The sequence below is a fragment of the Quercus lobata genome, chromosome 5, assembly GCF_001633185.2.
Source record: "Quercus lobata isolate SW786 chromosome 5, ValleyOak3.0 Primary Assembly, whole genome shotgun sequence".
Taxonomy (NCBI): Eukaryota; Viridiplantae; Streptophyta; class Magnoliopsida; order Fagales; family Fagaceae; genus Quercus; species Quercus lobata.
In genome coordinates this window covers 75,645,695-75,657,031 of record NC_044908.1, presented here as the reverse complement: position 1 = coordinate 75,657,031, position 11,337 = coordinate 75,645,695, and the positions used below count along the sequence as shown (strand labels likewise).

Genomic DNA, 11,337 nt, shown 5'->3' with positions numbered 1-11,337 from the left:
CCTTTTTTGGTGATGTATACAATTTTTTGTTTTTATTTCCATTTTCAGAACAATACTTTTTGGTCCTGTTATGAGAACAAGGATAATTGCCCTATGTTTTTGGGCCTTTCTATGATTTAACGTTTATCTGCTTCAGTTGTTACACTGTTATCTATGTTTGTGCATATGTGCGTGATTTAGTATAAACTTCTTAGCGTACCTTGTATTGAGCTGGTACTTAGTGCAAATTTCTTGTGATTTGCTCGTCACCCTTTATCTTTTGTTGTAGATGTCTATCCTTCTTCTTTTTCTTTTTGCTCTTTTCCTTGCTGGTTCGCCAGTGTCCTTGGTTCGTTCAGTGGGACTTTGCTATTCGCGTGTCCCTCGTCTGTGATTTACATCCGTCTTGGCGGAATCTTATCACTTAGCCTTTTTTATGGTGACTTACATCCTATTAAGGAATCTCGTCACTTAGGGCTTCGTCAGTGATTTACATCCGTCTTGGCGGAATCTTATCACTTAGCCTTTTTTATGGTGACTTACATCCTATTAAGGAATCTCGTCACTTAGGGCTTCGTCAGTGATTTACATCCGTCTTGGCGGAATCTTATCACTTAGCCTTTTTTATGGTGACTTACATCCTATTAAGGAATTTCGTCACTCCGGGACTCGTCAGTGATTTACATCCGTCTTGGCGGAATCTTATCACTTAGCCTTTTTTATCTTATTCGTTGGTGTTGTCGTCAGTGACATACACTCGTCAAGGTGGACTCTTGTTAGTTTGACTCACAATTGACTGGACCTGTCTGCATAAAGACATCAAGGGATAAGAAATTTTTATTGAATTCAAGAGCGACTGCCTTTGTCTATTACATTTACTGGTGGTACTTTTTTAAATGCTCAATATTCCATGGTCGAGGGAGCCTTTGTCCGTCCATGGTTTCCAGGTGATAACTTCCTTGTCTTGAGTAGTGAATGACTCGGTAGGGACCTTCCCACGTAGGACCTAGCTTTCCCTGGGTAGGGTCTTTAGTTGCCATGGTGGTCCTGCGTAGGACGAGGTCCCCTATGTCCAGGCGTCTCAGTTTGACCCGTTTTTCATAGTATTCGGCCATTTTCCTTTGATACCTCGTCATCTTGCTGGATGCGTTGACTCTTACTTCGTCTAGACAATCTAGGTTCAGTCGTAGTTCGTCGTCATTGATCTCTTTGTTGAAGGTTCCACGCCTGATACTTGTGACCCCTACTTCGACTGGGATTACTACTTCTGTACCATAGGTAAGCCTGAAGGGGGTTTCTCTCGTTGGGGTTCTGGCGGTGGTTCTGTAAGCCCATAGGACATTTGGTAGTTCTTCTGGCCAGGCACCTTTCGCATCGTCCAGTCTGGTCTTGATAATCTTGAGCAGCGTCTGGTTCGTCACTTTCGTCTGTCCGTTTGCTTGAGGATGCCCTGGGGATGAGAACTGATTCTTGATCCCAAGGCTTGAGCAGAATCCCCTAAAGCCTTGACTGTCGAACTGCCTTCCATTGTCTGATATGATCGTCGAGGGAATCCCGAACCTGCATACTATGTTTTTCCACACAAAGTTCTGGATCCGAGCCTCAGTGATCGTTGCTAGGGCCTCTGCTTCAACCCATTTTGTAAAATAGTCAATAGCAACAAGAAGGAATTTTACCTGACCTTTACCTTGGGGCAGAGGACCGACGATGTCAATTCCTCATTGTGCAAATGGCCATGGGGAAGTTATGGTCGTCATTCTCTCTGCTGGAAGCCGCTGCACATTCCCGTATCGTTGGCATTTGTCGCACCTTCTGACGATGTTAGCAGCGTCCGCCTACATGGTTGGCCAAAAGTATCCTGCTCTTACCACTTTGTTTACTAGGGATTTGGAGCCGGCATGGTCGCCACAAATTCTTCCGTGTACCTCCTCCAAGATGTATCTGGCCTCTTCCTCGTCGACGCACTTCAAGTAGGGCATCGAGAAGTCCCTCTTGTACAAGACATCATTCAGGATCGTGAATCCGGCTGCCCTCTTCTTGATCTTTCTGGCTTCTTCAGTGTCTTGAGGTAGGTGCCCGTCCTGGAGGAAGGATATTATGGGCGTCATCCAGGTGTCTGTGCTTTGGATGGAGAACACCGCCACCTCTTCAATACTCGGGTGTTTCTGGATATCTATTGCCATATCTGTGCTTGTCTCCCCTTCTTCTGATGATGCTAGTTTTGATACTTTGTCGGCTCCAATATTCTGACTTCTTGGTATTTGGACGAACTCCACTGTGTCGAACTCTTGAGTTAGTTGCCTTGTCAGTTTAAGGTATTTCTGCATCCTTTCTTCCTTTGCCTCGTACTCTCCACTGATCTGTCCGATTACCAGCCTTGAATCACTCTGGATCAGCAAGTTTTTGGCACCAAGAGCTTTCCCAAGCCTCAAGCCCGTCAATATTCCTTCATACTCCGCTTCGTTATTGGTGGCTGGGAACTTCAGTTGAACCCCATATTTCATCACTTCTCCGTCGGGGGTGGTTATGACGACCCCTACTCCCCCTCTCTTTTGGGCTGACGAACTATCTGTCTGTATTGTCCATCTATCAACTTCGTCTGTAATTCCATCTTCGTCTGGCAGAGTGAATTCAGCGATGAAGTCAGCCAGAGCTTGCGCCTTGATAGCTGCTCTTGGATGGTACTCGATATCAAATTGGCTGAGTTCGACTGCCCATTGGACCATTCTCCCTGCTGCTTCTGGTTTGTTCATTGATTTCTTAATTGGTTGATCCGTCATCACAAGGATAGGATTTGACTGGAAATACGGCCTAAGCTTGCGCGAGGCTACTATAAGTGCAAACACGATCTTTTCGATCCTTGGGTACCTGAACTCAGCTCCTTGAAAGGCTTGGCTGACGTAGTACACCGGGAGTTGCTTCTTGCCTTCTTCTCTAATCAAGGCTGCGCTTACTGCCGAGGCTGACACTGCCAGGTATAAGTATAAGTTCTCCCCTCCTTTGGACGGGCTCAGGAGAGGTGGACTGCTCAGGTATTGCTTCAGCTCTTGGAACGCAGCTTCGCATTCGTCAGTCCAAGCAAAAGCCTGCTTGAGGGTTTTGAAGAAGGGCAGGCATTTGTCTGTGGCCCTAGAGACGAACCTATTCAGGGCTGCTATCCTTCCTGTAAGTTTTTGTACGTCCTTGACGGTCTTGGGTGAAGCCATGTCGATGATAGCTCGTACTTTCTCTGGATTTGCTTCTATTCCTCTCTGGGAAACCATGAATCCCAAGAACTTTCCCGAGGCTACTCCAAAAACACATTTGCTTGGATTCAGCTTCATTTGGTGTTTTCTCAGGGTTGCAAAAGTCTCCTCCAGGTCGTCCAGGTGAGCGAGCTCCTCCTTGCTCTTGACGAGCATATCGTCCACGTATACTTCCATGTTCCTGCCAATCTGTTGGCTGAACATTTTGTTTACCAATCTTTGGTACGTAGCTCCAGCATTTTTCAACCCAAACGGCATCACCTTGTAGCAGTAGAGTCCTTGGCTTGTGATGAAGGCAGTCTTCTCCTGGTCTTCTTCAGCCATCTTTATCTAGTTGTACCCTGAGAAGGCGTCCATGAACGTCAGTAGCTTGTGTCCGGCGGTGGAGTCCACGAGCTGGTCTATCCTTGGTAGAGGGAAGTTGTCCTTTGGGCATGCTTTGTTCAGGTCGGTGAAGTCTACACACATTCTCCACTTTCCGTTTGCTTTCTTTACCAGGACGACGTTGGCGAGCCATTCTGGATAATATACCTCCCGGATGAATCCAGCTGTCAAGAGTTTGGTTACTTCCTCTGCTACTGCCTGATCTCGTTCTGGAGCGAAGGTTATTCGTCATTGCTGAACGGGCTTCCTGCTGGGGTCCACATTCAGCCTATGCTGGATGACTTCTGGAGATATGCCTGGCATGTCCTCGTGACTCCATGAAAAGACATCTAGATTCCCCTTAAGGAATTTTATGAGTTTCATTCTCATCTCGGGGCTTAGCATCGTCCCTATCCTGGTCGTCTTGTCCGCATTTCCTTCTACCAGCTCTACTGCTTCCAGGGTCTCCATCCCGTCCTCCTCTTTTTCTTCAATCGTCCACGTGTGGTTCTCCTTTTTTGCCAGTACGGCCTGATAGCATTCCCTTGCCAGGACTTGGTCACCCTTCACTTCACCCACGCCGCTGTCTATTGGGAATTTTACCTTCAAACAGTAGGTTGACGTCGCTGCCTTCCACTTGTTTAGGGTGGGCCTCCCAATGATGACATTGTAGGACGAGGGGCAATCTACCACCAGGAAGTCTAATTGTTTGGTCAACTGCAATGGGTAGGTCCCTGCCGTCACCGTCAGAGTCACTATTCCCCTGGGGTAGACCCTGTCTCCACTGAAGCTGACGAGCGGAGAGTCAAAAGGACGGAGCCTTTTTGGATCTAATCTCAACTACTGGAAGGCTGGGAGGTAGATGATATCCGCTGAGCTCCCGTTATCAATAAGGATCCTTCTGGTATTGAACCCTTCAATATTCAGCACTATGACCAGGGGATTGTTGTGAGGCTGCTTTACTCCCCTGGCGTCTCCTTCATTAAAGGACATGTCTTGGTATGTTCGTCGGTGCTTGGACGGAGGCATGGTGTGGACGCTGTTCACCTGTCTGTGGCATGCTTTTTTGAGTGATCTAAATAATCCTCCTGAGGATGGTCCGCCCGCGATCGTGTTTATCTCCCCGATCACTTTGCGTGGAGGCTGGGACGAATGGTCGTCATCCCGAGTAAAGGATTCATGTTGGGTCCTGTTGTCGTCTCTGAACTTGCTATATTCTCCTTTCTTCACATATTTCTGTAACTTTCCTTTCCGTATTAATTCCTCTATTTGTTCCTTCAGGTCTCTGCAGTCTTCTGTGTTGTGGCCGTGGTCTCTATGGAACCGGCAATACTTGTTCTTGTCACGTGCGTTGGGGGACGAGTGTAATGGCTTGGGCCATTTGAGATAATGCTCATCCTTGATCTGCGTGAAAATCTTGTCAACAGACATAACCCATGGAGTAAATTTTACCTGACGAGGATTTTTGTCGTCTCTCCTTCTATTCCCGTCGTTGTTCCGACGTTCTGGCTTGTCTCTCTTTTGCCCTCTGCGGTCGTCTTCTCCTTTGGACTTGTCCCCTAGTCTCTCAGCATTTTTTATGGCAGCTAGAGCATCTTCCGCGTTCATGTAGTTTTGTGCCTTCAGGAGCATCTCAGCCATTGTCTTCGGGGGGTTTTTTGCAAGAGAGGCCACAAGGTCTCTGGATCTCAACCCTGCTTTGAAGGTCGTCAGCTGCACCTTGTCATCAGCTTCGTCCACTTCCAGAGTTTCCCGGGTGAATCGCTTGACATATGACCTCAGAGTCTTCTTCTCTCCCTGTCTTATGGTGAGTAAGTAATCTACTGGTCTCCTTGGGCGTTGTCCCCCTATGAAGTGGCGCAAAAAAGCACTACTCAGCTGATCGAAGTTATCTATGGACGAGTTTGACAACTTAGTAAACCACTCTCTTGCAGCTCCTTTGAGAGTCGTAGGGAAGGAACGACACAATATCTCGTCAGGTGGCTGCTGGAGACCCAGAGTCGTCTTAAAGGTATTAAGATGATCCTGAGGGTCCTTGAGTCCGTCGAATGGCTCTAATTGAGGCAGGCGAAACTTTGACGGCACGGGACAATCAAGTACTGTTGCAGTGAAGGGCGAATCTGTAGCCCTTACCATTTTGTCTACGCTCCGGTCCGTCTTTTCTTTGATAGCACTCCTTAGTTCGTCCATCTCTTTCCTCATTTCCCGAAGAAGATCTGAGTTTTGTTCGTCCGGAGTAGTTGGTCTCCGGGGGATTTCCCTCTGCTGGCTATCCCCCTCTCCCTCCGTGTTACCCTTGGACCGGTTTTCTTCCTGTTGAGCTTGTTGAACCTACTGGAGCCGTAGCTTCATTTCCTGGTTCTGTTTGGTGAGTTCTTCAATGGTGGCTGCAAGGGCCTGGACTTGCTGGGCCAAGGCTGCTGAGTCTGGGTTGGATTCCATCTGAATGTAGAGGGTTGATGGGAACTACGCTCTCAGATATGAACCTGAAAATATCGTTGTTCCCACAGACGGCGCCAAATTGATGAGGTGCAAACTCGTCAGTCTCAGGAGGCAGATGGAACTTCCCGTTAGCGTCTGGTTCTCTTCAAGAAGGATGGTCACCGGTGTGGTGCCTGCCACAACGTCTCCGATGCCAAAGTTAGAGCAATCAAGATGTTTATAGAACTAGCAGTAAGAAGTATCTTTTCAGAATTGTAGTCTCGTACCTTATGCTGCGAAATGTGAGAGTTTTATACATGTGAGCTAGACTGCTAGCCGTTGGAGTGTAAATGCTCTTCTTTCATAATGCCTCAAGCCCAATTATGGGGCTTTTATTAGTCCTCAACGGTCTGCTTTACTGGTTTCGTAACTGCCCAAGTTATTTACTAGCATCATTGAATGACTTTCATTTCCTCATCGTTGACGGTTTGTTCGTCATCAGGGGATATCCTCGTCATTACTGTGTCCTCGTCACTACAACGTGTTCTCGTCGATCCCATCAAAGCCAATTGATTATCCATTGATGAATACACTTTTCTATTATGTTTGTTTCAATTATTTAAAGAATAGCTAAATTTGATGCCAAATGTTTTACTCTTATAATGCCACATTGCCACTTTAAGGCCAAGATATGAAATCCTTTTTTTTTTACATCTGTATTGCAAACTAGAAAATTTTTGTATAATAAAAAGGATTTAGAAAGATAAAATGCTCTTATAGAGCTTTGAGTTTTTACTTGAATGAAGATTCAAAATGATAGTTTAGTCTTGGCCTCCCCAAACACAAATTTTTGGTTCCGCCCCTAGTTAACATAGACTTCTTTTTCAACAGTTTAAGATTCATGAGTAGTAAATTTACATGTTTTCTTTTTTCTTTTTGATAGATAATATTTGGGAGGGGAATTTGACATTTGAACAAGGGCTACTACAAAATATAGCATTAGCGTTTTGCATTCAAAATCACTTGAATCCCAAATTTTCAAATATTATTTTATAATTTGTGCAATGGACAGAAAAGTAAATGTGATTTTTTTTCTTTTGTAAATTTTCTAAATATAAATTTTGATAATTATAGTAGTTTTGAAACCTCAAAAGCTTATGTGACATAATATTATGTGATCAACCAAAACTCAAACGTATTTGATATATATTATGTGGCACATGCATAGAGGAATTCCAACCATTGAAAGAGAAGTAGACAGATTACATGCCTATTTAGATGAAAAGTTTCATGCTCTATAAGATAACTAATAGCCTAGAATTTTCTTCTATTGTTTATCTAAATCTTTAGTTTCGTCTAGTATTGGCCAAAACGTTTAGAATGGGTCAAAATTTCACCTGAGGTGGAATAGGAGGGTCACCATTCTGGTTTGCATGCTAGCACAAGATTTTTTGTTTGTTCTAGCTAGAATGGAATGGTATTCAAGACCACGCTAACTCGCTTAGTGGTTGGGCTAGCCCGATTTTGAGTTCCCTTTTGTAGTGGGTATTCATGGAAGGACTCAAATTAAAATGCTATATGATGTCCTAGTCCAAAATCCAAAATTTTAAATTTTAAGGATTAGAATCAAAATAGGACAAAGTTAGAGGATACAATTTGTTATTTGGTTCTAAAAAGATACAAAATAATTGTTACTCAACATATTTTAAATCAATTATTTATCAAAATATAACAGAGCAATGTTTTTTAAAATATTTTTTTATAGTAAGGAAATAACTTAAAATAAAACAGACCAATATTTTTTAAAGGCTCCTAGCCTCTTATTTTTCAATTTGTCCTTAATTTTTTACTTATTAGTAAATTTTTGTTTTTTACAATCGACTTTTAGTAGCAAAAAACACCAAAAACGTGACTATTTTTTTTGCCACTCGTCATGGCCAACCGACCATTCAATTATTTTAGCTTTTCTCTTTCGGCCGATTGAATTTTCTGGGTAGGGCATGGATGGAATCCTGGCCCTCTTTTGCCGGCCAAAATGGCCAACTAACCCTAAAATTGTAAGTATATAGTTAGTAGGTTCCGTTTACAAACATTTTGAATTTCTAGCATCTCGAGTTTCAAAGACTCGATTTTGGAACTATAAATCGAGTCTTTGAAACTCGATTTACATGCTTGGACCAGTTCTGATGTGGCATTTGATGTGGCATTTTTTTGATGTGGAAATCCACCTGGAAATCGAGTCTCTAAGACTCGATTTCCACAGCTATAAAAACCACTCACACCAAACGAAAAACCCAGAGAAAAAAAGAAAAAAGAAAAAGAAAACAGAAACAGAAAGGGAGAGAAGATCGAAACCCAGAGAAAAACCCAGAGAAAAAATGAAAAAAAAAAAAAAGAAAACAGAAACAGAAAGGGAGAGAAGACCGAGATCGGAGACCCAGGCGCGCGCGGCATGACCAGAAACTGACTAGCGACCCAGGCTCGCGCGAGACCCAGGCGGCCTGGGGCTCGCGCCGGCCAGCCTCGCGCCGGCCTGGGGCGCGCGCGAGCCTGGGTCGCGCGCGGCCTGGGTCTCGCGCGGCCTGGGTCTCGGGCGAGCCTGGGTCGCGCGCGGCCTGGGGCTCGCCCAAGCCCCTGGCCGCGCGCGACGCTGGCCGGCGCGAGCCCCAGGCCGCGCGCGACGCTGGCCGGCGCGAGCCCCAGGCCGCGCGCGACGCTGGCCGGCGCGAGCCCCAGGCCGCGCTGGTGAGGTTCTCTGTTTCTCTCCCTCTGATCTGATCTGAGTAGCTGTGTATTTCTCTTTCCCTCCCTCTGATCTGATCTGATCTGCGTAGTGAAATTTCTTAAATTTGTTTTGGGGTAGCTGTGTATTTCGGCATGTAGATACTTGGAATTTTTTTTAAAAAAATTTCAGTTTGAAATCGAGTCTTAGAGACTCGATTTCCAGGTGGACATCCACGTCAAAAAAAGGCCACATCAGAACTGGTTGAAGAATGCAAATCGAGCTTCAAAGACTCGATTTATAGTCCCAAAATCGAGTCTTTAAAACTCGAGATGCTAGAAATTCAAAATGTTTATAAACGAAACCTACTAACTATATACTTACAGTTTTAGGGTCAGTTGGCCATTTTGGCCCTCTTTTGCCCCATCATAATTCGTAAGTGTGTCCCACCATTACACACTCACATCATGACACAATCCCATCATGACACAATCGCACCAATAATGTCATAGCATGTCTTCCAATCAAGTTGCAAGCTTCTTTCTTAATCTAAAATTAAGTACTAAAGGAATGTTTAGTGCAAGACATGTGTAAAATTGATTAAGTCATAATTAAAAGCACCTAGTAATTGGTTGTGTGAATTTTCAAAAAGTATGGGCTTCTTCTCAAAGCAAAAAATGCTCAATACACAACAAATTTCATATGATTAGTGCAATGCCACCTTCACATGGGATCAACACTGACATGCACAACATTACATCTTCACATTAACCTGGTAATGCTATGTACTCACTACTCATTATGAATCTCTTAGAAGTTAGAACGAGTGCCATATGATTTATGCAAAACTGTATTATTGGTTCCTAAAATTTACCTAGTAGCGCTTTTAGTCTCTTAAGTTTAAAATGATCGTTATAGGTCCTTAAAGTTATAATAATAAAAAATAAAAAATAAAATAAAAAAAAAGAGCAATATTTGTTTCTCTGTTAATTTTTTTACTTATGTGTCTAACGGAGCAATGGCATGACAATTTTTTGATGAGTTAAAAAAAAATTATTATTAAAAAATGACATATGGATCTAACGGCAACCCATTTCTATTTGAGCTATCCCCTAAAATGCTAGTTGGGGAGAGCGAAAACCGGTCGTTGTGGTTGCCGAAGACTTGTAGAAGAGAAATGGCAACGCTAATGAAGAGGGAGGCGAAGACGGAGACTTTGAAAGGCATAATGCGCGAGTCCTTGGCGTGGCCTCTTCTATACCATTGCTAGCTTTATCTCACCATAGGGCAGAGCAAGACTTTTTTGACTTCTTTCTATTGTTCTTGATTTAAATTCCTATGTTAATTTGTTCATCCCCTTAAATGGCTTTTTGTTGTTGTTTTAAATATAGGTTTCTTCATTCATATCCATAGACCCACTTGTATACGATGGTTACTTTGTAATTTCAATTAAAAGTTGCACACGCATGCTCCATCAGCAGCAGACGCACCCCACATCAGTAGCCCACGCACACCCTACAGCACCTCACGATGCAGCAACACACGCATGCCTCATTAACAGCACACGCATTCCCCATCAATACCCCACACACATATACACCTACACACTCCTAACATTAAGATGTGACACACTAACATGTATTTGCATCCTCAATATAAAAACATATAGGCTCCATGGCACATCTTTGACACATATTCGAATTGCAGAATTTCACAATGCCACGCACACCACCAATAAATACAGATTCCATTATATGTTAAGGGTCACATAAAAAACATTTCATAGACATACTTGACTGGAGGATGCATATATGGGAAACTGATTGTATACAATATGTTAAGAGGACTAGAATAAACATTCCATTGTATTATTGTATACAATCAGTTTCCATAATGCTTCTCCGTTTTCTACAAAGTATGGAAGATGCATAGCTAGAAACTATGTAAAAAAATAAAGTTGGACCCTCTGGAATTCCAAAGGAAAATTAAGGCTACCATGGCAAGTTTTGCCCAAAGAAAAGAAAAGAAAGATTAACAAAGAAAGCTTGAAAGTATATTAGATAAAGTGCCTACTAACTATGAATTTAGTTAGCTGCTTAGGATTTTGTCTATGGTAACTTATTAGACAATTGAATCAGCATCTTTGCCCCTAATTAAACCCAACTGAAATACCCAACATTTGTACTGCCTCACAGGAACTAAAATACCCAATTCTAATTCCAAAGAAGTCAAACCTGAAACGAAAACTAAAATACTCAATTCCAAAGAAGACCCAAATCATGCTAAACTTAAAAAATCAGATCTCAATCCAAAGTGACTTGAATAGAGAAAGGGGGGTTGGAACTAAAATACCCAATTCCGATTTTTTTTTCAAATATCACATAACTTAGAAAGACAGAGCATCCACAAAAGAAAAAAAAATTACAAAGCATGTACCCACAAATTTTTTCAATACCCGGCAAGAGAACAAATAGATCATTAGCAAGAACAAAGCATGCAAGATCTGAATTATTATTATTATTTTTTTTGATAGGTAAAAAAAAAAAAAAAATTCAGATCAGTTTTGGTACCTAGTTGATTTTGGTAGTAGATCAGTGTTGTTTGGTG

The 11,337-nt window shown here is 43.0% G+C and overlaps 2 protein-coding genes across 2 annotated transcripts; both read right to left on the bottom strand.

The window, feature by feature from the left end:
- Positions 1–854: 854 nt before the first annotated feature.
- Positions 855–3,380, bottom strand: LOC115991144. The gene is made up of 2 exons (XM_031114887.1): positions 1,905–3,380; positions 855–1,601 (listed from the first exon to the last, which is right to left on the bottom strand). The coding sequence occupies exons 1-2, from the start codon at positions 3,378–3,380 to the stop codon at positions 855–857; spliced, it is 2,223 nt and encodes a 740-aa protein (XP_030970747.1).
- Positions 3,381–4,427: 1,047 nt separating this feature from the next.
- Positions 4,428–5,723, bottom strand: LOC115991143. The gene has a single exon (XM_031114886.1). It carries the CDS (start codon positions 5,721–5,723, stop codon positions 4,428–4,430), a length of 1,296 nt encoding a protein of 431 aa, XP_030970746.1.
- Positions 5,724–11,337: the final 5,614 nt, after the last annotated feature.

Coding starts and splice junctions, on each gene's coding strand:
- LOC115991144 (XM_031114887.1), bottom strand. CDS start 3,380: ATGCTCGTCAAGAGCAAGGAGGAGCTCGCTCACCTGGACGACCTGGAG. Junction 1,602..1,904: donor CCAGATACATCTTGGAGGAG/GTACACGGAAGA, acceptor GTTGAAGCAGAG/GCCCTAGCAACGATCACTGA.
- LOC115991143 (XM_031114886.1), bottom strand. CDS start 5,723: ATGGTAAGGGCTACAGATTCGCCCTTCACTGCAACAGTACTTGATTGT.